Consider the following 27,149-nt stretch of genomic DNA (forward strand, 5'->3'; position numbering starts at 1 on the left):
ATACGTCTGACTGTCCACTTGTTAACAGTAATCACATAAGAGAGCAACTACTGAAACTTTTTTATTTTTGTTTCCAAAACGTCTGTCTCATAAGCGATGGTGCTTGTACCATTTTCTAATAATAGAACTTTCGTTTTGTCATCTGTTAAAACGTGAATTGGGTGAACGCTATTCGTTTTTACTGAAGAGTCAGAGCCCTTTGAATTGCTACTTTTGTTGAGAACGTTTAACTTTACAAATGCAACCCATGGAAACCGACTGGCGACGCGTTTCTGACGCTGCGTGGTAAAGGCAGTATTAGCAGACAATAGTAAAACTAGGTGGTGATTATGCCTAATCTCTCTCCGGGTTTTGACAGCCGCCATCAATCAGTTGCTCGGCGAGACGCGGTAATTATAGGGTCCATTTTCCCGAATACACACCAACAAAAAGACTCCTGTCGTCTTACGCGCATCTCCGCTTTGCATTTTAAATAGAAAGACTATACGCCATATTGAAATTGTCAGAAGACAAAGCGGTCAGAGGTCATCTTGGACAGAATATTTAGCGGGTGATGTCACACGAAAAGCCTAATTGAGTGTAATTGAAGAACTTTTTAAAAGTGTTTTGCATACCAACAAATTCATGAGTCTGTTGTTATTGAAGTGTGATACAGTGTCTCAGAATTGAGCCACACTCCGTGACACGATGCGAATTACGGACTTACCGTTTCAACTCTTTCAAAGTTGCAATGATCTAACATGGTCATGGAATATGATGCAAACTTCTCCCGAGTACTCAAGAAAAGAATGTGATTTGAACAAATTGAAGTGTTCACAAAATTTAACGTCGTATATATTATCTAATACTCTCCCATTTCTATCAACAACAAAAGTGGAACAAGCTTAGCTGGGTTTATAAACTTTTTAGACGGGTGAAAATACAAGCATAAACCTCCTCTATTTTAGTATAATGGTAAATTAATGTGGGTGCATGCCTCCGATAACATTATCATTAATATCACCTTCTTGCATTGTTAGAACAGTTCATGATGGTATAATACGTATATGGTACTAAAGTATGTATTACGCCTTGTACCAGGTTTTATATCTGCTAGTTAAGTACGTTTCAATAAGTACGGTGCTACAGGTTTATCTTGCTTCTAAACTATGACTTGTATAAAGTAATGTCAGCATGTGCGTCTGTAAAGAATATAGGTAATAATATGCTGGTGTAATTCTGATACACTTAACACCTGGGTCCATTCATTTACAAGCTGAAGGAGCGAGATTCGGGTGGGATTTCGCAGTTAAGAAAACTTTCCCAACATGCAAGAAGCCTTAACAACCGGCTACTTTCAAAGGAAAGGTTCCATATTTTAACTTTCAAACCAAAGCGCCCCAAAACAAGCAACGGGTTCGATACCGTTACAATCTCTGCAAAATCAGTTTGTTTGTTTGTTTGTTTTTTAAAGTAAAAAAGATTAATAGCGAGCGTGTATTAAGTAAAGGAAATCACGACATTAGAAAAAATCTCGCTTCGAGTCTCTTGTGCCTGTGTTCTATCAAACTCTGAGCATTAGTGTATTTTTATTGCAAAACACACTTACAAGCCCTAACCAAAATTGTTGGTTTTCACGATTTACAAACTTTGAAAAAACATTTGCAACAAAATCCTCTAGTTTTTGCAAGAATTATTGCGTGTTTGCTTGTCTTGTTATATGATCCATTTTCACGTGACTCATGTTGATATCAGTTTCAGTTATAGCTGAGTGACATACGAGTAAACGAAAGCAGATTGTCAGGCATTAGCAACAGAGCAGATAAAATGTAAAGATGTCAACGAATACTTGAGGGCGCCCTCGTAAGAGTATTAGCATTTCGGCAAATTTCGGAATCGGTGTTCGCCGACCAGGGATAACAGAATTCATCACTTCAATTTTTTCCACTGGACTTGAACTCGTTATAAACAAAAGGTTACGTTGTAATAGGGGTTCGATATTAAGTGAGTATCTGGTCCTTTGAAAAAACAAAACCGACTGCACATGATGTACTCTCCACGTAGTTTTAGTGAAGTGGGAAATAAAAAAGATGGTCAGTTGTGTTCAAGAGTTCGTGGCCATGATTCTTTATTTTCAAACTTCGAATTACAGTCTTCATTAAATATACAAATTTATGGCGGGGTCGATTAACAACTTGTTGACACAAAAATGTACATGTTTCAAGGTTTTTCATCACAGTGACTGTTAACTTTCAGCTCAATTGTTACAACTTGGAGGTAATGAATAGACATTTCAGGGGGAAATTCACAAAGTATTCAATGAAGTTTACGACACTCATTTACGACTTTTTAATTTTATCTCGCCTGTTTGAAGAATTTGATTGATGTATGTTATTGCAATTAGAATTTCTTCGAAGGTGATAATATTTCCGTCCTGTGTTATTTCAAAGACGACAGTAAAAACGTCAAATTAGAAGGAGGGAATGCCGCTGCTGTTCTGAATACAGATTCATTAAAAATATATATCGGTCACTTTCTGCCAACGGTTATATAGAGCATTCGACCGTGCTGTCATTAAATTTGGTCATAAATCTGGTCAAGAAACCAGTACGTCGCCAGTGTCGTCAATGATGAAAGACTTTACGAGGTTTTCTTCGGGGTCAGTGATGCAAACTTTGAATGACTAACTCATCTCCCGTCTGTGGCTTCTTGCCCGGTTAGGCTCTAAATAGGTTAAATTGCGCCCTCTGACCGAGATCAAATTCTCTGCAAATCAAAGTACTCAAAATATCTCCTATATATGACGTTATGTGACGTCATGTGCAAGCTTGTTCCTTGTCCTTGTTCTGTTATGGATATCGACAATCTTTTATTTTCCCAGAGAATTAATTATTCGGCGGCCATCTTGGATTCTCAAATTTTGATATTTTGACCTTGATTTCAAAAAAACTTGTCCCTAGTTTTCCCCTCGATTTTAACTTGCAATTGGTTTGAGGTTTCCAGTACAAAATTACAGCAATAGTTCAAGACGTTATTGCCTATAAGCATGCTATCGCGACAGAGGTGTGTGGGTGGCTAGCTAAAGTGGAGGGGGGGGGGGGCTGCTTTGTAGAGGAATACCGAAACAGCCAGGCTATCTAAAACGAATCTATATCCAATGAAATGAGGTGTGTATAGGTTTTTACAATATTATTCCACATATTTACACTCATGGCCTCGAGATGGCGCTGGTTAAAAATGGATAGCATGACGATCAATTCACAATGCTATTTCTAAGCCGTGACTGTCGCAAAAGGACAACCAAGCATATATTTAAAACGTAACTAGTAGAAGTTAACCTCACTCATGCTCGCACACGCTAGCACACGCACTTACATGCAAATACTATATTCTACAATGTTGTGATACCAAAGAAATGTAAATAGTAAGTCTTTTGAAGCGAATAAACGACTACCTACAGGAAATCATTATGAAGATGTAGTTTTGTTTTTGAAACCGGGAGTGTGATGTTTTCTATTTATTCCACGTACCCCCAAAAATCCCCCACATCACATTAATCTTATATAATATAGGCATTATTTGTGACTGATTGAATACTACCAAGTCATCTCCACAAAAGAAGGCGTGACATTACTCTATGTGATACAAGGGTATCTTTGAACGACTATGAAGTTACAGACATCGACCCTTTGAGTGAATACAAACGTAGGATGTGTTGACCGCAGAGAACTCAATTTTCACATCATGCAACTATTTGTACTAAGTACTATTGAGATATGCTATTTGCATGACAATGTCTTTCTTTAACAATTTGTTGATCTAAAAGTAGATCGATTACCATAGACCCTCCACCGTTGGTGGATGGTCTATGCGATAACACATTATCATGTGATAAACCATGTTGTGATACGAAAGAATAACATAAACAACTCTAGCTCCCATTTTGAATAGAAATGCATTGTCATAGATTATAAAAATACGTTGCCGGGAGAGTCCTTATGATCCTTCCCTTTTAAGGGTGATAATAGCGCCCACAACGTTTGATATTTTAGTCAAGTATTGTCATATCTCTTTTATGCCTTGAACATTGATTTTCGCTATTAGTGATATCTTCATCTTACTCCATTACTAAGAAATCTGCCAAGTTATCACTCTGTAAGGTACGCCGTGATGCGTGACGGGGCGCCCTCACACATCGGTCAACCACTCCTACCTCTGATGAGAGGTGAGAGGAGGCCGGTGAGGGCGGAACGACACGACGTATCTTACAGTCTACCAAGTTATCGGAAATGTGTGATTATTCTAATTACGTCCAGTCAGCAAAAGAAAGCAAACAACATGTTAGGTATCATTAAAAGATATATTACTCACAAATCTACAGATATCATTAATCGATTATATAAGCAACTGGTACGTCCTAGACTAGAGTATGCTATACAAACCCGGTTACCATGGCTACAGAAAGAAATAGCAATACTAGAAAAGGTACAACGTCAAGCGACCAAACTTGTTCCAGAGTTACAAAACAGGCCTTACGAACACAGTTATAAAGCAATTTAGTCTAACCACATTCCAACATCATATAACACGTGGTGATATGATTCAAGTCTACAAGCATCTACACGGACACTATGATGAAGCATGTGACCTGTCATTTCAGCTTGCATCAACATCAATTACATGTGGACACAATTTAAAACTTCTCAAACCAACTGTAAAACTTAATACCAGGAAATACTTCTTTACATCAAGAACCGTTAACATATGGAACAGTCTATCAGCGTCGTCAGTGCACTAAATGTTAATTAATTTAAGAATGAGTATGACGCTCTGCCGACACACGTATATCACCAATCAACATATATCACCACTCACAATTACATGTATAATACGGATGACTTTGCATTGGTGTTTCAGTCATGTAACATTACGTAAACAAACTCAGACAACTTCAAATGCAAAAGAAACATGTACAGAGTTAATTTTGCCTCGCACAGTGTAGGGATGTCGAAGTAGACAAGTTACCAATCAGTTGGAAAGTCAACAATTGCAATAATCAAAATCATCAAGTCGATATGTACTAATATACTTTCAAGAGAAGCCTGTTGCAAGTGCACTTTAAAAGAATAGAAATGGTAATGCTTTCAACTTTTCAATGTGATCGGGCAATGGGTCCTGCTGTCTTTGTCTTGTCTCTGTTATCATGGTTATTGTCAGTACATAATAGGCTATTGTTTTGTTGTTCAAATACAAGCTGAACACGTAAACGGAACTTGAAATGCTACAGGACTTGCAGTCAGGTTTATTTCTACTCTGTACTCAAATCTCTGTATGACAGACGGATTGTGTCTATGCTATAATATTGTTGTAACAGTTGGTTTTTCGAACTATGGATACTTTTTTGTCGTCGATTTCTAAACGCAGGTCATTCATTTATGCTATAGCTACGATTCTTTTCATGTTACTTGTACTGATTGCAGCATATTATCCATGGATTAAATATACAGATCGGCGGATGACGCTTGCCGAAAAAAGAAAGACATCGTCAGGATTTATACCCGGTAAGTTCATGTGCGCGTACGAGCCCTGATTTGATCTGTTTGATAAATAGTGAAGTGTATTGTAAATTTGAATAATAGCACCTTGTATATGGAAAATTGTGCATAACAATGTGACTTTATTTCTGTACATAGATAGCGTTGAGATCGGACGAGGCAGAGTCCCACCCGTCCGTCCGTGGCTAGCGCTATCTCCAGTGTGTATAAAAAATGCAGAAACTACAACATATAAACTTATTCAACTCTTTTTGTTCTGATTACATTAAACAATACAACGTACATATTTAATTAGCGCCACTAATGCGATATTCGGCCAATCTACATCACAACAATACATAGCGTGTCAAGTCATAACTGTAGACGCCAGTCACTACATTCCAAATAGACACATTGTTGAAAGTATTGTTATCCGCTATTAGTGGAAATTAGAGAGATTCATGGCATGTTGTTGACAGTTATGGTTTTTAGATGATAATTGGTTGTCTCGACACATGTAGTGGGGGAGGGGGGGGGGTACGTCAACGTTCGATTTCACATTTTGTTCATATACATGTGTACACATTATTTTTCATGTCTTTTCTTTCTTGTAAAATGTTGAAAAGGTCGAAATTTACCAACCAAAGTTGGATTTGAAGAGCAACCAGAGAAAGTGAGTAATACTACTACTATGCGACACTTCACGTGCATATGGGTACTAATACTACTATTGAACTTGGTGACGGAAATGCTTCCACCATGTACAAGTGTAATAATAATCAAAACTACTCGATTTTAATTAATTACCATTTCTCAAGATTGAAATGTTACAGCCATCTGGTATGCTGCATAAGTTTGCCACTGTCAACGTATTCCCGGAAATGATAGTCAATTCGGAAATGACGGTGTGACACCCAGGCGAAGTATTTTTCTTATAACTTGTTGTTGACATACCAAAGTTTCGTAACGTGCTCTATACTTCGGATACTTTCAATTTGTCAATGTTTTCCATGACGACTCACGGTTGTAGATGGTCACAAAAGGGAGTGTCGACGAATGCGTAGACTTTCGTTGTTAAGCATATTTGCATATCTCGCGAGATCTGCCGCGAGATGGAGAATACCTTATATCATACTGGCTGTAATCGGCGGGTATGGAGGACATGAAATGGGATGTGGTTTCTTCATTCTGATGCCATGACATGACCAACGAATTTATACTGTGTACAAGATACTCTGGAATGATCAACATATTACATATATTCCAGACATGTACAAAGAAAACAAAATTGTACCAAAAGTAAATTAATGTTCTTGATAACTATATTCAGTGTTATACTAAGACCATGTACACATTTCAAAAATTAGTAATATCTCCAAAAAAAATGGAGAGTACCGGAGGGGAGGCTCTTTTTAGACAATATTGTGTGTGGGGGGGGGGTCAATTTGGTTTTAGTAATCGGAGGTATGGCTTGGAGACAATTTGAGAAAATCCATACACAATTTCAAAAACACCGACCACTGCACCCCAGTCAGTTGAAAATGACCAAAAAAGGACAGAACATTTAGAATTTCATTGATGCCATAGCAACAAACAAGCTTGAATGAAGTATAACGATATAGTTCCCCAATATTTCATTTCTTAATTACAGATGACTGATTTGGTATTTGACATCAAGGTCCCGAAATGCGGAAGTAGGACTTTAATACATTTGCTAAATGCTCTTATGAAGAAAAATAATTTTACTGCTAAGACTACAGCAACCATACCATGGGGCAAATTGAGATTAAGTGAACAGGTTAGTTTCTGCGATGCCTGTACAGTTACAGTACTATACACATCATGGATCATAACATACTCAGGGAACTTATGTCACGGATGACACAAAAAAACATAACGTAAGGCAACTTGTATCTGTCTTACGATAATTCACCCTTTAGCAAAGTTTTACTGGCTTTGAAACACAATGAACTCTCAGCTACTCTGTACTGATATTTAGAATAAAGTGTACGAATAGCTTTCGTCCCCATGCCAACATTAATTGTCGTTCAGTGATCATTCAGCTGAACTAAAAAATTGAAATATTGTGTTAATTGTAATGGGTCTGCGATGACACGTGGGAGGCAATGAATTTCTACAACGTGGTTTATTAACTTAAGAAATAATGTCTGAGTCTGAGTTATTTTTCGTTCGAGTATTCTGGTATCTGATGATGACATGACGTAAAAGTAGAATATGTTTTGGGAGAGAGTTTTGGTGTGTGTGTGTGTGTGAATATTAAAGTTACGTAAATAACACTATATAATGGAAGTGACGCAATGTGCCTAGTTGTTGTGTCCACCACAATCTCTTACGTCACGGGTGCAGCTTCATAAATTTCGTGCTGTAAACCACACGTCATTTCGTTAACATATCTTGCTGTCGTTCTTTCTTTATTTACAGGCCGCTTTGGTGCAAAAAATCCAACGTTTTCGAAGACCTGCTATATTCTACCATCAAACTCATTTCATCAATTTTAGAAGGTATATTTGAATTTTGGGTCGTATTTTTCATATACTTAATGCTAGACTTCGGGAGGTTGCTATAACCAATATTTTCACCTTTGTTTTACATACATTTCGAGATATCTTTATCTATAACGTTATTTTTACTCTGTACATTCATAAAGCAAGTACTGCCCGACAAATGTCCAGTCCAGTCCAGACCAGTCCATTTACATACAACGCCATCTGCCCAGCCAACACATTGGTACCCATCGAACGTACCCATAAGTAAAATCTCAGTGGTCCGAAGTAAAATACATTACGTTTAGACATAGATAGTTTCTACCATCTAATTACCTTGGGTATTGTTTTAAATAATTGGACTAACAAAAGTAACACATTTTCTACTTTCTTTCAGGTTCGGAGTAAACAATCCGACTTACATAAGTATCATACGGCAACCACTCAGTAGATTAGTTTCTGGTTATTATTACAATATATTTGGTGATGATCACAGAGACAAAAATTACAAAGGACAGTATCTGAATCTGGTAACTTTTTAAGTTTACAATATTATTCCTAGTTTAACCTTTGAACCTTTGAGTTTGGTATTTCCATGTTGAGATTTCTTTTGTATCTTTTCTTTTAGACTTTTGTCATGCAACAAACATGGGTAAGAACTATGGAAAAAGAATGTACGAACAAAAGAGGTCGTTAACGTTATATTTTTGTTTCTGTATCTAGCTAGCCTAACACATTATGGTCCCAGACATCTGACAATCCCTGTTCTTAAATTATACATTGTTTGAAGCATTTGTCACTCGTTTTTCGAAGTATACCTTACAGATCTTTCCTGAAATGATTCTGTATAATACGATCAAAGTTGTTATTTTTCTGACCTCTACACTTGTGACACTAAAAACCGTTCTCATTGCTATTTGTTGCAGACATTTGATGAGTGCGTCCTCCAAGATTATCCGAAATGCAGTGAGTCTAGTGACAAATTCGACTTTCGCATAATTCCTTTCTTTTGCGGGCATGAAAAAGAATGCATGTAAGGCTTAATAAAGTGATTTCGTATCTTTTTTCTTTGTTTCCCCATGGTCAAGGTCATTAGACGTCTATCCTACACTAAAACCACTAAGACACAGACCATTCTACATAACTATGACCATAAAGTAATATTGCGGTAAATCAATCATTTTATTTTTCATACGATGTTGAAGTGTATACAAAAGAATAAGCAAAAAGAATATATGAAAGAATCTCATTTTGAAGATCAAACATTTCTAGGTGCATCCAGGAAAATACAGTGGCAGTTAGTTGGAAGACACACAACTAAACATGTGTGACATCAATTTACACTGAATTGTAATTATTTAGCTCGATTGTTCAGGTAAACTCGAAAAGTCCCAACGTAATATGAATTTTAAAAAAAGGTTGCTCAAATGTATATCTTTTTATTTGATTTTACTTTTAATCTTCAGGCAACATACTAGATGGTCACTGGAGAAAGCTAAAGAAAACGTTGAGAAGTACTTCATTATTGTTGGATTAACTGAGGAATATGTCAACACAATAAGACTATTTGAAAAAATGATGCCGAGATTTTTTGATGGCGCTTTAAGTATATTAGAAACACCAGGTAAGAATAATGACACATACAGCAAAGAACCATGCAGTTTAAATAGAAAGGTCGTAGTTCAAATCACACCAATGGCCAAATCAGTTTTTAAACTGAGCATGCGCTAATACAAAGGACTGTTGGATTATTTGTGTTTATTTGTGACGATTTGTACCGACCGTAGATAAGGAGGTCTGACATAATATATGTCGAATCTGTTTTGTAAAAATCTGATAACAATTTTATGGTTCAACATTTTCTTGTTTTCTTGCAGGTTCATTACCAAACTTTACAACCAATAATAAGATTGAACCTTCAGCCAAAGTTGTAAATATAATGAACCAAAGACTGTCCTTGGAAAATGAATTCTATGACTTTATTCGACAAAGGTATTATGATTTAAAGACAAAGTATGGCATTACAGGAAGTTCATTATAATCTAGATACGTGCGAGGATTTACAAATTATAGTATCACTGACGTTTGAACTATGTATAATAATTTCGGTGGCGGCAATCTTGTCCCAATGTATTAGTAACGGTATACAGTTTCTAATATCTATTTTTCTCATATATCGATATGTATACAACAAACAAACAAACGAACTTACAAGTCAGTAAAATATTATGGAATATTAAAATTTTCTCTTGGATTAATTATGTGAGAGATTGAGATTGAGAGAGAGAGAGAGAGAGAGAGAGAGAGAGAGAGAGAGAGAGAGAGAGAGAAAGAGAGAGAGAGAGAGGGGGAGAGCGCGCGCGCGTGTGTACGTGTGTGTGTGTGTGTGTGTGTGTGTGTGTACGTGTGTGTGTGTGTGTGTGTGTGTGTGTGTGTGTGCGTGTACGTGTGTGTGTCTGTGAACACGATATCTCAAAACCCTTGCTCAAATTCTTATGAAAATTGCCACACCTATATGTTACGGTCGTTACAAGAATTGGTTAGATTTTTCAAACCGGACATTCCATTGAGATTACGTTAAGCGATGGGTTGGGCCATGTATGCATATATATATATGCATGAAAAATATTAGCTATTGTCCTCTGTTTGTGCTTGTCGCTAATACGGTTCTCTGATTGGTAGTTATTTATATCCTGATGACATTTGCTAGACCTCCATCCTCGATAGCGATGTTCGGCCGTGTGTCGTACTCTATCGGAAGAACATCCGAGGTCCGCTAGCAGATAGACTATGTGAATACGTGCCCAGTTCATGCTAGTTGGAGCATCTGAAGAAATTTTGTACGGCTATTATAAGAATAACACTATCTGAAACACTCACCATATTGATCCTATCAATGCGCTACACTTATTGAGATGTTTATGTTATTTTTTATTTACTCACACATATTCTGTTTATTTATTTATTTATTTATTTATTCATTTATTTATTTATTTGTTTGTTTGTTTGTTTGTTTGTTAGTTAGTTTGATTGTATGTGAGTTTGTTTGTGTTTGTTTGTGTTTGTTTGTTTGTTTGTTTGTTTGTAACACAGCTCCCCCTCCCGTGGGTGTACGAACAAAATGTTAACGAAATTCTAAAAATATAATTCCACGCTTGCATTGATATCCATAAAGTTTTATACCAACGTTTTATGTTTACATCATGTGATCGGTGATGGCGCTTTTCAATGTGCACACATGCCCTCACACTGACCATGCTGACTGGGTTCACTGGGTTATTTATCCACGACCTGTGACCTGCACGTTCACAGTACGTTCAGTGGCGCTTCAAAACATCTCATGAATTCTTGGTCATAATATACTAATATAGCTATGCATCCAAAATCCAACCCATCCAGTTTTCAAGAAGTCAAGCCTGCGTAGATTGTAATAATATAGACATATTTGTCAGTGAGAGATATGACAATGTCCAGACTTATTTTCATAAGGCAATCGTAATTTCGGTGCTCGTAGTATAGAATGTCGTCAACGGTTAGTATTGGTATCCGACATGACTGTCAGAGTCTGCTTCATCGGTTCGTCGAAACTGAAAGTGTTCGTTATGAACAGTTTGCATGCATTTGGAGAGAGATGAATTTCAGCCTTTTGCAATGGTAAGTGCTTTGGACATGCATGGATGTATTATGGGAGACATATCCATCCATGGTATTACTCGCATGTAAATTATGTATGTACTGATAGTTACTACAGTCACTTGTGAGCTAATATTCTCTTCCAGAATGGTAATATTTTAGTCTAGGATGATGATAATACAAAATAATGACGTTATTAGGTACTAGTATATGCAATATTTACAAAAATACCATTGCCGGTTACTGTTTCGGTTCTTATTATTATCATCCTCGACTAAAATATTACCATTCTGAAATAGATTATTAGCTCACAAGTGACTGTGACTGATACAGTGATATTGATGTACGAACACGAATATCTTAATAGTGCCCATTGGATTCAGAACAGCTTTGATATATATATTGTACCAGATAATGTGTAATATTGAAGCTAGTCCTGTTTGAATCTGATGGAGTCAGTCAACTTAGAGTAAGTCCCAAATGGCCACCCCAACACACACACACACACACACACACACACACACACACACACACACACACACACACACACACACACACACACACACACATGATAAATGTACATACATATATATGTTTCTGGTTACTGATAGGTCAGTGACAGTGTCAATCAACTTGGATGGATGCTAAATGTACATATGTATACATATAATGTATATATACCCAAAGTGCTAGACCCTTGGGCAGTTTTGCTAACTAAATAAGTGTTCTCAGAATGCATAGTGCTAAAGCTGCTAATGCTATCAAGAACTTGTGCACCACTGGCACTATCATCCTCAGTGTTCGGCAATTTTCTGAGGACTAATCGAAGGTCTTAATTACAAGACTTGCAAGCTTTTGCCCTGACTTACACTGCATGCACCATTTGCAAACAGGACTGTGTTGAACTGAAGAATGTATCTGTAACACAGTAGCTAGGACTCACACTTGAGTATACATGTACACAATATAAGTATATCTATATATCTCAATATGATGCCAATGTTCTTTCTGTTTCTCATTGTAGTGGTCTGAGGGACAAAGTTGATCAGAAAGTGGTAAGTCAAAAAGTATATTTGTTGTAAAACTTGGTCACAAAGAAATGTTATATAGTAAATGTAGTGTTGTAACTAAGACGTTGTAAACATTAGATACTTTCATCTGATGCCAATTTTAAATCAGAAGCAATGATGAAAGTGTAGTCAGTGCAAGTCATGAATAATGTATATACAGGAAGACAGGTCACCATTCTTATTTATACTAATCTTAAATATATTATTACAACTTTAACTGTGTTGTCTTTGCAAAACATGTCTGCAAGGATGAACATGTGAATCAGTGTCCCAAGCAGATGCAAGGTTCATCCCCTGAAAAATTCACTACCTGCTCCCTCCCCCCCCCCTCCCAATCTTGTATGTAATGTGATATTCATATAACCTCTCTAAACTTGTACACCCTTTACTCAGTTCTTAGAAGAGACTTTTCAAGTCGTTGTTGCATTCTTTCTGCCACCCTATGGTTTCCAAGTACGTGTTGGCGCCCTCTATCTTCTGTATGGATTCTATAATACTCAGACACACATACCAAAAATCAAGGTGAGGTCCTTAAATAGTGTTCCTTATAGTTCAACAAAGAAAGTGTACTGTGAATTTTTATTGTAGATATCTTACGGGCAACAAACTGGGATTTGTAGAAGTAGCCATAGAAATGTAAATGTGATCGCAAGACTTCAATACTTCTACATTGCCCATTGATTACTTGTGCATTTGTATTTACAGTGCAGGGTAATACCAAATATATGACTACGTATATGCATTTAGAGTGCAGAGTAATACCCCCAAAAATGGCTACATATTGGTATTTACAGTGCAGGGTAATACCAAAAATATGACTACATATTGGCATTTACAGTGCCAAAAATATGACTACATATTGGCATTTACAGTGCCAAAAATATGACTACATATCTGCAAATGAGAGGACAGTCATTTCATTTACACAGAATCATGTGAATGCACAGGTACTATTGTCTTTTTCAAATTATTTCAGATTCGTATAACATTACAACAATGGCAAAATGTGTTGGCATTTCATGAAGAAGTTAGACAACAACAGCATTTGGATACAGAGTATGTGTTTAGGAAGCTTAGAGCTGATAAAGCATTCTTATTTGTTGCTATGCCAACAAAGGTAAGAAGAAATCTACTCAACTTTAGAACTCTCCAACTTCTGACCCAGAGAGTCTGGGAGAATGCTAAGTAAATGGCTAGAACAAGATGACTGCTCAGAGAGGCTGACCCACAACATAATCTCTGTAGTGAAATCAAATGGTAGCAACTCTTGCTAAGAGTCAGTCAGAGAGTTTGCAGTGGACTATGGGTAACTGAAACTAATTCTTAATCCTGGGTCAGTGTCTTCACCATTCCAATAAGAATCGAGCCAATATTTTCATGAATACAGTCCCCCAAAATGCAACGAATTTCAAAAATACAGTGACAGATTTCTTTCCTGAATATTCATAATACTGTAGTCCAACATAATTAGATAAAAGAATCTGTAATGCTCTCTAAAATGACAGTTTCATAGAAACTCTATGAGCTCTGTAAGTGTGTTACATGGTCAAAATCATGTAACATAATGAGTGTCATCTTAATCTAACCCCAATTTATATGTAGGTTAAGCCTTTAAGGTGTTCTGAGTGCCGGATCATCAACATACAAGAAAAGTTTAATATTCTGAACACCTGCATATACCAAATCTTACTTCTTACCAGCCATCAAATCATTTTTCACATGCAAATGTTACAATAGAAAGCAGTGATAACATTTTTTTTGTGCAACTGTGCCAGTCCACATCATTGCTTTTGGGTCTTTATTGTCATGATTATTCTTCATCTGCAATGTCTCCCCAAAAATTCATCATGTCAAGTCAAGATGTTATAACTAACCATGATCAACTTCCTGTTTAACTATCAACCATTCACTATTTCCAAGATCAGTATTCACTATTACTTGCACTATAGTTGATTGATGCTAGTTTTTTTCAACAAAGTCAATATCAAAACTAAATTCATTTCCCTCTGCACTGTCAGACACTACAATTGACTTGAAGGTTTTACAGAGATCTACTGTATGACAATTCTCGCTACCTGCAATACAATTCTACACATCACTGTGGAGTCATATGGAACGAAGTCGCGCGACAACGCGTTCTAATGTCGACAACTACACTTCCGGTCGGCTATGCTAATACACAGGAATGTTTCTTTCCCATTTTCAGTTGTACACATCTCTTGTAATTTTGCTCTGGAAAGATACTGTACATATTTAAATTTCCTACCTCCATAATTATATGAGCTTAAAACTTGCGTTTATCTTATTTGTTACAAATTAAACTGTTTGGAAGAAACATTCACATGTATTGACATAGGCGACCAGAAGTGTAGGTGTCGACAAATGCAAGCGCGGTCGCGAGACTGCGTTCCATTTGACTCCTTAGCGATGCATAGAATTGTATTGCAGATAGCGAGAATTGTGCAAGTCAAAACCCAAATCTTACATGAAGAAGTCATTACAAACACTTCTGGTGTTATTCCCCAATATTTTTCTTCATTCATGAAGAATCATGATTCAGCCAAGGAAAATATGAGTGACCTAAGGGGCCTTTGTCATTACAAGTCACTAGATGAGTAGTGACAACCCTTAGGTCATGAGTATTTGCCAGCTGAATGAAGTAAAATATTGGAGAATAACATAAGTATACCAGTGCCAGTAATATCAAAGAAAAATCGGGGAAAGTAATGATAATTTTGAACGTTTTGACTCATACTTCGAATACAGCAGAACCAGCAATGTAGACACGTGTTGTCCTTGCATAAATGCATGTTGTAGTGATGTAGAATGACCTGAGTATATTTTCCATATTTTTTGTTGAACCTGGCTCGTGCAGAGTACAATAAAATGTTTCTGTTTTTTTCCAGATAATTCCTAACAGAGGTGATAAAACAGCTGATGATGATGAGAAAGATTCTTGGCTGGATCAACCTAGTATTCTATCAGAGATATATGAAGGTGAACCATTAGAGGTATGATTGTTGTAAATCTAGAAGCTACTCTACAATGCAGACAAGAAATCTAGGGACAAATAATATCAATTTAAAAGAATGAACTGAAATCAGCTGAATATGAGAAAGCAATATAGTTAACGTAATACTCAGTGAAATGGGAATCATATTTTTGCCAAAGTGAACTGCTTTTTAGTTATCTAATTAAAGATGGATGGCAAGTCTAGGTATAAAATGATTTTTGCTGTGATTGTATTTCATTACAACCAAGACATCAGTAAATAATGATGGAAAATGAAGTGAAAATGATATTATTTTTTACTGTATATACTTGTTTTCAGAGTCTCAATTGTAATTAACCCTTAGAATACCATGTATTGTGTACTGTAGGTCATCTAAGTTCTACTTGCCACTACTTTCAAAAACTCTACACTGCATAAAAATTAATTCTTTCCGAATTGAAGAAAATATGGATTTGTAAATCCATATTTGTCTGAAGTGAATATTATGTGTCTAGAAATAATTTCAGTAATAATTGCAAACAAGTAGTGAAAAGACGTGTGCCCTCGGTATCAGGACTGCCAGGATAGTGTAGACACTATCATTGTGTTCAAACAGCTCAGTTATCACATTGATTCCTATGATTATTGCAGAGGCTTGATAATCTACACACAGAATATCAACAAATGAAATGCCTGATATCAGGTAGTGATGTTCCAAACAGATCTTTAGCCATGGTGAAAGAACCACTAGCCCAGGAAGTATCAAGGTAAGACTGACATAACCAACTGATGCCCTTATTGTGTTGTTGTTTGACACAAAGTATGATCTACTACTACTACCACCACCACCACCACCACCACCACCACCACTACTACTACTACTACCAGCACCAGCACTACTACTACTACTACTACTACTACTACTACTACTACTACTACTACTACTACTACTACTAGTACTATTACATAGACACATGGTAGACTTGGTAGAATTGTTCATTGTTCATGTTGTAGGACAGTTTCCACTAGTCTCTCTCACCCTGTCTATGAACTGTATGAAGCTACATACATGTATACTATCAATTCATTGAAACATGTACTGACTTATCAGCCAAGGTATAACTGCGAAAGTGTAAAGCTAAAACATATTTCATCAGATGACTACGGCACATTTCTTGGAAATCCACTGTAAAGTGGTATGAGGATAACTACATGTCTGAATAGGTATAACAGTTTAAGATATAGGGTTTATTAGGAGATTAACACAATGCATTTAACCATAGACCCTGCACGAAAGGGTCTATGATTTAACTAGTGTCATTGATATACTTACATGTATTTATATGTACTGATAGTGTGTAAGATGACACGTTAAGAGGAGACTCATTAGGGCTGAATGGCAAGTTGTATCTTTCAGTTTCTAATGTGAGTGAAACTCCTGAAAACTAAAAATTCATGTGACAATCTAATAATGAAGAAAAATACGGGAAATGGAAGAGGACATTTGTTAAACTCATACTTAAAAGTAGAAAACTTGTTAAGAACATACAAAAGTATATCATGAAGGTTTATAGAACATTAATCTTTGGAACAGCAAAGGAAAGAGAGCGCACCACTCTGTAGCTATGATTTTGCTGATACACTCGGCTTCCTTGACCAGCCGTATGGCCAGGTGAATTTTCTGAAAACAACTGGTGTTTCTATATCCTCCTGATTTCAGCATTATTAATGAATATGAAGAGTGGAGAAAGAAAAGAAGAGAAGCAAGTTATGCAAGTAGGCTTAAAAATATTTCTAAAGATACAGAGGAAAGTGATTCAGATGCAGAATGGAAACCTGAATCTGCAAGCACTTCTAGAAGGCAGAGAATTGATGAAATCAAGAAGCGGTCTTATTCTGGTGTGGTCAAGGTATGTACAGTAGTTAACAATGTTTAATTCATGCAGCCATGTTGCGTCCAGGTTTTTTCCCCGGATGTGGCAATATACATGTCATAAATACAGTATTTCACTAAATTTAAAGTACTTGTGGAAGAAATAAGAACTGTTCAGTCTTGTCATGTATATGTTCTATTCTGTGGATGATGAAAGTAGCTAGGGGGTTGTTTGTTATATTCTGTAGATGAAGGTAGCTGGGGTTGTCTGTTCTGCTCTATAGACGATGAAAGTAGTGGAGGGGGGGAGGGTGTTCTATTCTGTAGAAGATGAAAGTAGCTGGCGTTGTCTGTTCTGTAGGAGATGAAAGTAGCTGGCGTTGTCTGTTCTGTTCTGTAGAAGATGAAAGTAGCGGGGGGGGTGGGGGGTGGGTGGGGGGGGGGGTGTTGTCTGTTCTATTCTGTAGAGGATGAAAGTAGCTGAGGGGGGATGTATGTTCTATTCTGTAGAAGATGAAAGTAGCTAGGGGGTTGTCTGTTCTATTCTGTAGAAAATGAAAATAGCTAGGGGTTGTCTGTTCTATTCTGTAGAAAATGAAAGTAGCTAGGGGGTTGTCTGTTCTACTCTGTAGAAGATGAAAGTAGCTAGGGGTTGTCTGTCTTCTCAGTAGTGTACTTGTTTTAAAAAATCCCCTGACCAATCAAAATATATCAGGAAAGTACATTGTCAAGCATTCAACTTTTTCTGTTTCTGTTTGACCATATTTGATGATCTCTGGAATGTTTTTCATGGCATTCTCTTAAAATCTTGGAATGTTATAAAACTGTTAACTCTTGTAAGACAACATCATGGTTCTCGGTGTTTGTGTGAATTTAACAACAGGTCTCAAGATCAAGAAGACACCGACAAGTTTCTCGCTCTCTTAAGAAGAAAACAGGCAAAAGAAATGCCAAGTCAAAAGGCAGGAAGTCTTTTGATTCAGCTGAATCAACAGAGTGTGAGGATGTCTTAAAGAGAGGTCTTGAGAGCCTTGGTAGGTAGTACATGTTGTAGAAAGATGAAAAAAGACTAGTCATTATACCACAAGCCCGTTTTAAACCACTTTTCAGTCCAATGTACATGTACCAACAAAGGATGATACATTTAAATTTCATGAGTTCTCAAAATGGAAAGTTACTAAAAAAATTAAGAAATTGACCTATTTGAATGACATTGACATTTGCCATGTGTTGTTAGGAAAGGATGATTTTAAAGGACAGAGCTGTACTAAGTGCTACACATCCAGTCAAAAATTTGCTTTACAATAGCGCTCCGATTAGTTAGACCTTACAGCCAGATAAATTGATTATAATGTATTATTACACCACAAAGTTCTTAAACAAGCTGCCATTGGTCAGAATTGAATCACATGACCTTCTTTAAATAGACTATTGCCTGCGTGTGCAGAAGCTATTGCCTGGCACTATTGCCCACTGGAGTTATTTTGACTATTGTGCATCAGTTCATGTTTTCCAGTGTTGTGCACTTAAAATGAAAAAATCACTAAAGTGAAGCACACAAGCTTATTTCTTGCAGAAATTTGCATAAATAGAATTACAAACGAGCTGTGGGGACACTCAAGCTCCTACAAATAATGACATGTTCGCATTCTGTAGTTATCTGCAAGTACAAAGTTTGGAAATGCACCATGAAAGGGAAAACTTTTCTATCGATGATGAATGGTAATGAACAATGAGTGGACTAATGAGTGTACTTGTGCTTGGACAATATCACAATTTAGTGCCTGCACAAGGGTTGGCACTCTTTATCAATATTTTGATGCCTAAGATGAAGGCTCGAGCATCATCAGAATTTTGGTGAAAGTGCCAATCCTCAGGCAGGCGCTAAATTGTGATATTGACCTTGCTGGCATGTTTTATTATTGATTAATTCCCCAGTGTGTAATCTTACACTTGTAGAGTTTTAGTTATTCTGTTAGAAATAAACTGATCTTTAAATAATAGATGTAAACATTAGGGGGTACCGTAGAGGAAATTTTGCACTATAATTGGTGAGCCAGAAGAAAAAGGTTTTGTCAGGACATTGACTGATCACCTCAGTAGATTCAAAGTTGTCCCAGTGACTTTACACCTTGTCATGTAATGTCATTGAGGGTATTAGAAGGCCAGGGATTCAATCCCAGGGTCTCACATTAGAGTTATCTTCTCAGTGGAGACTTAAAGGCCAGGGTTTCAATCCCAGGGTCTCATAGTGTTATCTTCTCAGTGGAGACTTAAAGACCAGGGATTCAATCCCAGGGTCTCACATTAGTGTTATCTTCTCAATGGAGACTTAAAGGACAGTGTTTCAATCCCAGGGTCTCATAGTGTTATCTTCTCAGTGGAGACTTAAAGCCTAGCGTTTCAATCCCAGGGTTCCACATTAGTGTTATCTTCTCAATGGAGACTTAAAGGCCAGTGTTTCAATCCCAGGGTTTCACATTAGTGTCATCTTCTCAGTAGAGATGTAAAGGCCAGGGATTCAATCCCAGGTTCTCATATTAGTATTATCTTATCAGTGGAGACTTAAAGATTACAAAGTCCCAGCATCAGAGTTTAACATATAGTTATTTTGTTCTGGACCAACTTTTTCTATAACATCTTAGTCGTACAACTGTTTTTCACATTTAAATTTTAATCAGAGTCAGAATTTGCCTCTAAGGCATAAATTGAGTGTACTGGAGGGTTGTAGCTGTAAAGTTCCTGCACCCTGTGATAAATTTGTGTACTTTCAAAGGACATCGTCAGGTTTCATGACTACATGTACCATTAGATTCAGAACTCATAACGCATTTGAAATGTTTGTGATAAGTACGTAGACTTGAGTCTTTGCTTTTTATTGTAAAACTAGAAAAATGGTTATTGCTCAAAATAAAGTCACAAATTGTGTCTTGTACTGCAAAGAATATGAAATAGGAATATGTTTGATGTTTTAATCTCTTTCTTTTTTGTTTTATCACTTTGTACTCATGCAGCAGAGGAAGCACATGATAGCCATTCCGAGTTGACAGCAGACAGCCACTTTGAAAGAATTGAAGCAGGCGTGGCTGGAGAAGTCAAAGACAGTATGCCCCTTCTAATTGATGCAGAAGAAGAAGATAAGAAAACACAAAACAAGAGAACGTCAAGAAAAAGTCCCTCAAAAATACTGAATATAAAAGAAAAGTCTCTACCGAAGCGCTCGAAAAAGAAAAAGCAAATTGTTGGTTCTCCTTCTCAGGAAGATGAAAATGATGATCAAGAGTCAACTTCTGTTAATAAGGAAAGTCAGACAAAACAAACTAGGGGTAAAAGGAAAAGTGGAAAACAGACTAAAGATGTAAGTAATAGAAAGCGAAGAAAAACTCAAAATGTTACAGATCACACAGAGACTGTGAAAGACACAGAGATTTCAGAGAAATAGAATGTACTTGCAATAAATTGTGAATCCTAGTTATACATAGACATGGAAATACTTTACCTTGCTAATGCTTAACTCTTCTAGGAAAGTGCTTCTGATCTGTACTGTAGTGGCAGACTTTTGCTGCATTATGTATTCCATTTATTTATAATCAGGTACAAATACGCACCGGACTAGACTTTAGTAAACTGGGAACTTTGTATAGGTATTTGACCTCTATCAAAAGTAAAAAATGATGGTGATGATGATGATGATGATGATGATGATGATGATGGTGGTGGTGGTGGTGGTGGTGGTGGTGGTGGTGGTGGTGGTGGTGGTGGTGGTGGTGGTGATGATGATGATGATGATGATGATGATGATGATGTTGATGATGATGATGATGATGAAATCTAGTCTGTTTCAGTACATTTTAAAATTACATATCCTGGAACTGAACACTATTTCTGTCATTGGGTACACAGTGAAAACATGAAATTCACCCTCTGGCCTTGTTTCAATGGCAATGCAACAAAGTTTGGCTTGACCTCTGGTCTACACAAATTACCTGCCATGATATAAGACAACTGAATTTTACTTTGTTTTAAAACAAAAGAAATTCATTCAAAGATGTGTGAAATGGAAATGAACACCTGGATATTTGGTTGAGGTTCTAGTAGTAGAATTTAGATTTACTTCTCCAGTTGTTTGTTAGAACTGTAATTTGAGTTGAGGTTCAAGCTCTATGAATGGAAAAATGTATGAGCTAAGACTTCATATGTAAATGTGGTATCATACCAGCCTACAAATAATGTAAGTTGTAAGAATTCTGCAAGTGACTACTCAGTGATGTAGTCGAAAGGCAGAAAAAAATAACCATGTGTCAGCAATAAATGCCTGGCTGAGAAAATTCTGAAATATGGAACAAATTCTGAAATGTTGATAATTCTATCAAAATATTTAAATGTTTTATGTTTTTTGACATGTTGAAACCTCACAAACAATTGTAACCCTTCTTTTCCCCCTCCTGCCACAACCGCAGATCAGTCGCTGCGAACTTTGCAAACCGAATTCCACCAATCAAAATATTTTTTCCTTCTGTTGCTATAACTTTCTAGATCCCTGTACTAATGCTTAAGAATGATTCGGTGAGAAGGTTGATTTGTTACTTAAATCTGTTATGTTTGATCTTTTTTTATAGTTTAAAAAATTAATGTGAATATGATATTTGCAATTACATTTGTACATTTGTCATGTAATGGAGAAGAAGGGGAAGACAGGTTGAGAACATTTGAATGAACTAATAATTCTCGCTATCTGCAATACAATTCTATGCATCGCTAAGGAGTCAAATGGAATGCAGTCTCGCGACCGCGCTTGCATTTGTCGACACCTACACTTCTGGTCGCCTATGTCAATACACGTGAATGTTTCTTCCAAACAGTTTAATTTGTATTAAATAAGATAAACGCAAGTTTTAAGCTCATATAATTATGGAGGTGGGAAATTTAAATATGTACAGTGTCTTTCCAGAGCAAAATTACAAGAGATGTCTACAACTGAAAATGGGAAAGAAACATTCCTGTGTATTAGCATAGCTGACCGGAAGTGTAGTTGTTGACATTAGAACGCGTTGTCACGCGACTTCATTCCATTTGACTCCACAGTAATGTGTAGAATTGTATTGCAGGTAGCGAGAATTGAGCAAGTGTCTGAGAATTCTCAGTTTGTTTTTTAATGACTCAAACTCTTAAGCCGATGCAAATGATAACATACATTTTCATGTGTTTGTGCATGATATTTGCTTGACAAATACTGCATTTCATCTAAAAATATTTTTTGAAATTGGCAGCATCAGACATAATCATCCTCTGTGAGTGTCAAAATTGGAAATTACTTTGTTTTGTTTACAAAATGACCAAAAATAAAATTGGGGAGATTGATAGCAACATTGCATAGTGAGAGTGAGTGAGTGTCTGAAAAGGATGCAAAGTTGGAAATTTTGCTAATCTACAATTGAAATGATGTATATTAGTTTTTTATAAAACTATTATATAAATGGCTGTTATAGAAGCAATTTTTATACTTTAGATGAAAGCCGCCAAGGGAACGAGCAATTAAAGAAGTAGTCTTCTGTTAGTTGTCACTACCCAAAACCCACATACTGATTTCATGTATTTGGTGCTACAATAGTTTGCTCAGTACCATGTTTAATGTTCAGTGCTTTCCCTTTTTGCTTTTTCTCTATTTTAAATATTTCATTAAAAAAATTCAGTGATTTCAAGACTTGTATGTACACGGTGTTCTTTTGTTTGTTTTTGACCACTCGGCAAGCTGTACTGTACTGTAGTTGATAAAGCAAATCTTGCAAATATGCATCTCCAAAAATGGCAAAAATATACCATTCAGGTCAATAGCTTATACCAGTGCCTCTAAAATTTGCCTGAAGAAGAAAACTCGGTTCTGAGCTGTCGATATAGTGTTGAAGAGAGCGGCCACCAGGATTATGTCAAAATTAGAAAGCTAGTGGGTCTTACTTTCATTCTTTACATTTACCTGGGGAGTTGTTTACATTGCCTCGTTTTGAGATCATAATAAATGATGTAATCAAAGATGGCGTACCAGAGTCAAAGTTATGTCTCGAACGCGGAATTTTATTCAGATCTTGATCATGGGAGAAATCTCCTTGAGAAAATTGACCTGCAGCGATCAAATATGATGTTTTGTGATGTTGTTGTCCGCGCGGGGAAGCAAGATTTTCAAGTTCATCGAAATGTTTTGGCGGCGTCCAGCCCGTACTTCGAAGCTATGTTCTGCAGCGGTCTCTGCGAAAGTAAACAGACTGTTGTTACTGTGACATGCACATCTCCATCGGCAATCGGTCAGATTTTAGACTATATGTACACTGGTATCATCAATATTAACCATGATAATGTTGAAGATGTTATTGCTGGTGCTGATCACCTACTGATGCCGGTTCTGAAGGCCCACTGCGCCGATTATTTGCAGAATAACATCGATAATACGAACTGTCTAGGGTTCAGAGAACTTGCAGATATTTATTGCCTGGATGATCTGATAGATGCGGCTAACTCGATAATCAGACGCAACTTTGAAGATGTTATCAACGCGGAAGAAGTGTTAAATCACTCGATAGAAGGAGTCATTGCTCTTGTTTCAGACCCAGAGATTATTCTATCAAACGAATCGTGCATCTTTGAGTTGGTAGTGAGATGGGTCAAATATGATTACGCGACAAGGAAAAATTACCTTCCGCGTTTGATATCTATCGTAAGGCTCCTTCAACTTGATCATAACTATCTCAAAGAGAGAGTAGAAAGAGAACGTATAATTGCGGAGAGCCCACAGTGCAAGGAGATAATTGGGAAATGTATGCAGGTCAACATGGGGTCAAGAGTTCGTTACACTAGTGGAATACCATATCATGACCCGCATTACCAGCCTAGACCAGGTACACTGTTTAATGTGATTGTAGTGACGTCAGAACACCCTTCAGCTACTTTTGGATATGTCATTAATGAGAATAGATGGGTAGAATTAGCTCCTATGCCGATTAACATCCGAAACCATTCATCTGCAGAGCTTCATGGTCGTCTGTATGTTCTCGGTGGTGAGAACCGTGATGTTACAAGTAAGGTGCATTGTTATGATCCACTTACCAACACCTGGCATTACATACGTGAGATGCTGTCGCCAGTTTGGGCACATTGTGCATTGGCATGCAATGGATTATTGTATGTGTTTGGAATGAGAGTTGCACATGATGGAGCTATGCTGCAATCCTATGATCCTGAGTTGGATGCATGGCAGTATGTCGCCCCCATGAGATTGCATGTCCGACCATTATTTGCATATGCAAAAGATGACACATACATTTACCTCATGGGTGGTGATGATGGTCAAATGAAGCGGTATGATACCATCAACAAGAGCTGGTTGAGCCTGCCACCCCTACCATCAAAAACTCGCAGGCTTTGGACTCTCTCATGGGTACCGCTGAATGGGAACGAGGCTTACATCACTGACTTTGAGAATGTCTATGTCAAGTTCAACGCTGATCGTAAAAGCTGGCAGCAAGAGATGGAAATCTTCCCAAAAGTTCCATCTAAGGCTTACTGCTTCACATCATGTGTCGTCAAGAAAGACATCTACATCTTTGGTGGATGCACAGAAACTTTCTATGAAAGTGGTCTGAGTGATTGCTTTGTTTACAACACCATGGCGTACCAGTGGAAGAGACTTGCTGTATTACCTAAACCACTGATGAATCTGAAACATGAACATGTCAGAAGTGTGATGCTGAAAATCCCATACAAATTTCTCCAATGAGAGTTATAATTTGTGATGACTCACTACAGTACATGCAATGATTTTAGAGATGCATAGCTGACTATTTTTGCTGTGTTTAACACAAGGACATTCATATGCAGAACTTTTTTACTACATGTATACTTAGCTTTATACCACATTGTCAGTCAGGACTCCTGAGATGGAAGAAAATATAAACTATAACAGCTATCTGGGAGAGCATCTTTACATACATGAAAAACCATTTGACACCACAGAATGCAATGATTTACAAGTAGAACTACTGCATTACTAACATGTATCTATGACTTACCACTATAGCAGTCTTGCTTGTAGACTGTCAACACAGTAGAGGATACACTTTTATTTAACGGTGAACATAGGTGAGACTGATTTTATCCAAGCTGCGTTTCACTATGCTTAGAGGACTCAGAAAAGTCCTCTTCAATTCTAAATCACAGTGTTATGAAATTGGCATATCTAGCACAGAAGAATTCTGTTGTAATTTGTGTGTGAATTTGTGAAACCATCTCTTTAAGCCTTTTCCAAACAATGACGAGGCTGTGTTTTCAGGAGAGCTCTGTTGAGGTCCTGACTTGTAGATAAATTCGTACACAGCATAGTGGGTGACAATAGCTTTTGTTGGTTTCCTGAGCATAAAGAAATACAGCTAAGAAACAGCCTTGCCTTTGCTCCCATTTAATAAGACTGTAAATGATGCAGGATGGGACAGTTAACAACCATTTTCTTGCAAGTTTGTAGATGATGTTGTCACTACAGACATTGATGTGTACAGTATGTACATGTGTAACTACATGTACCATTATGAAACAGAGAAATAAGACGATATAGCATTTAGATAATATGAAACTATGTATGTTAAAATATAAGGTGCTTACTGAGTCTTTTATATAGTTTAATTTATATTTTGCAAATCATGCAGTTTGATTTTCTGAATGAAGTCAAATGCAAAGAGTAGCTTTTTAAAATACTTATAGTGATATTAGAAACTATTTTCACATCTTATTTATTCAAGCTTACATTTAAATGCTTTTAACCGTATTTCTTTCATAGCACCTTACAAAAGTAAGTATGTGTAGATATTGGTGATATATTCACTTTATAATCATACTTTAACATTCTGAATGACTTAGAAATAACAGTTAAATCAGAAGGAAACTTTAAATAATTTGTTTATTAAAGTTCTAAATTGTAGCACTAAACAATAATTTTCGCTCAGGTATGTGCCCGCTGGGATGCCATTGTACAATCACTGGCATAGTTTTTTCCCCCAATCTTGCCATAGAGGGCGTTTATTTGTTTTATTTTGCAATATAGGGTCAGGTCGTAAGAAACACATCCGCCCTGAAAGATATGCTGCATCATTCCAAGATATGCTGAATCATTTGTTACATCACCATGTAACAAATATGTTTTATATACTATATGTTGTGTTTAGGTAAGTTATTATTAGTATATATATATATAAATACTTTAGTCAAATTTATTGTTTGCTTTCAAGATTTTAGTGCTATTATCAATATATCACAGAGTGTTTTAAATGTTATTTTGTTTTTTCCATGTATTTCTTAATATATATAACTTATATTTATTTTGTTTCTAATGATTTGTGTTTAGCCACTTTACATCACGATTTGTGATTTTGTGTTGCAGTCGCACTAACAGCTGTTATATCATGTACTTAGTTATTACTGCATGTTATGTTATATCATGCACTTAGTGTATTGCAGTGAAATGATAGGTGGCAACTAAACGTATGTATGTAAATTTTTACCAAATACAGCCTGTTTCATTTG

At 36.7% G+C, this 27,149-nt stretch overlaps 3 protein-coding genes across 3 annotated transcripts; all 3 read left to right on the forward strand.

Annotated features, from left to right (window-relative positions):
- Nucleotides 1-5,494: 5,494 nt before the first annotated feature.
- LOC144434375 (uronyl 2-sulfotransferase-like) lies at nt 5,495-10,058 on the forward strand. The gene is made up of 8 exons (XM_078122826.1): nt 5,495-5,540; nt 6,140-6,186; nt 7,165-7,311; nt 7,956-8,035; nt 8,415-8,547; nt 8,944-9,050; nt 9,484-9,641; nt 9,895-10,058. The coding sequence occupies exons 1-8, from the start codon at nt 5,495-5,497 to the stop codon at nt 10,056-10,058; spliced, it is 882 nt and encodes a 293-aa protein (XP_077978952.1).
- A 1,479-nt stretch (nt 10,059-11,537) lies between these two features.
- On the forward strand, nt 11,538-21,272 carry LOC144434376 (snRNA-activating protein complex subunit 1-like). The gene is made up of 9 exons (XM_078122827.1): nt 11,538-11,671; nt 12,675-12,705; nt 13,114-13,242; nt 13,697-13,837; nt 15,627-15,731; nt 16,364-16,479; nt 17,433-17,622; nt 18,469-18,619; nt 20,600-21,272. The coding sequence occupies exons 1-9, from the start codon at nt 11,538-11,540 to the stop codon at nt 21,025-21,027; spliced, it is 1,425 nt and encodes a 474-aa protein (XP_077978953.1). The 3' UTR covers nt 21,028-21,272.
- Nucleotides 21,273-23,616: 2,344 nt separating this feature from the next.
- LOC144434377 (kelch-like protein 3) lies at nt 23,617-25,353 on the forward strand. The gene has a single exon (XM_078122828.1). It carries the CDS (start codon nt 23,617-23,619, stop codon nt 25,351-25,353), a length of 1,737 nt encoding a protein of 578 aa, XP_077978954.1.
- The last annotated feature ends 1,796 nt before the right edge of the window (nt 25,354-27,149 follow it).

The sequence above is a fragment of the Glandiceps talaboti genome, chromosome 4 (assembly GCF_964340395.1).
Source record: "Glandiceps talaboti chromosome 4, keGlaTala1.1, whole genome shotgun sequence".
Classification (NCBI taxonomy): Eukaryota; Metazoa; Hemichordata; class Enteropneusta; family Spengelidae; genus Glandiceps; species Glandiceps talaboti.

Coding starts and splice junctions, on each gene's coding strand:
- LOC144434375 (XM_078122826.1), top strand. CDS start 5,495: ATGACGCTTGCCGAAAAAAGAAAGACATCGTCAGGATTTATACCCG. Junction 8,548..8,943: donor AAGGACAGTATCTGAATCTG/GTAACTTTTTAA, acceptor TATTTGTTGCAG/ACATTTGATGAGTGCGTCCT. Junction 9,051..9,483: donor GGGCATGAAAAAGAATGCAT/GTAAGGCTTAAT, acceptor TTTAATCTTCAG/GCAACATACTAGATGGTCAC.
- LOC144434377 (XM_078122828.1), top strand. CDS start 23,617: ATGGCGTACCAGAGTCAAAGTTATGTCTCGAACGCGGAATTTTATTCA.
- LOC144434376 (XM_078122827.1), top strand. CDS start 11,538: ATGTCGTCAACGGTTAGTATTGGTATCCGACATGACTGTCAGAGTCTG. Junction 12,706..13,113: donor ACAAAGTTGATCAGAAAGTG/GTAAGTCAAAAA, acceptor CCCTTTACTCAG/TTCTTAGAAGAGACTTTTCA. Junction 13,838..15,626: donor TTGTTGCTATGCCAACAAAG/GTAAGAAGAAAT, acceptor GTTTTTTTCCAG/ATAATTCCTAACAGAGGTGA.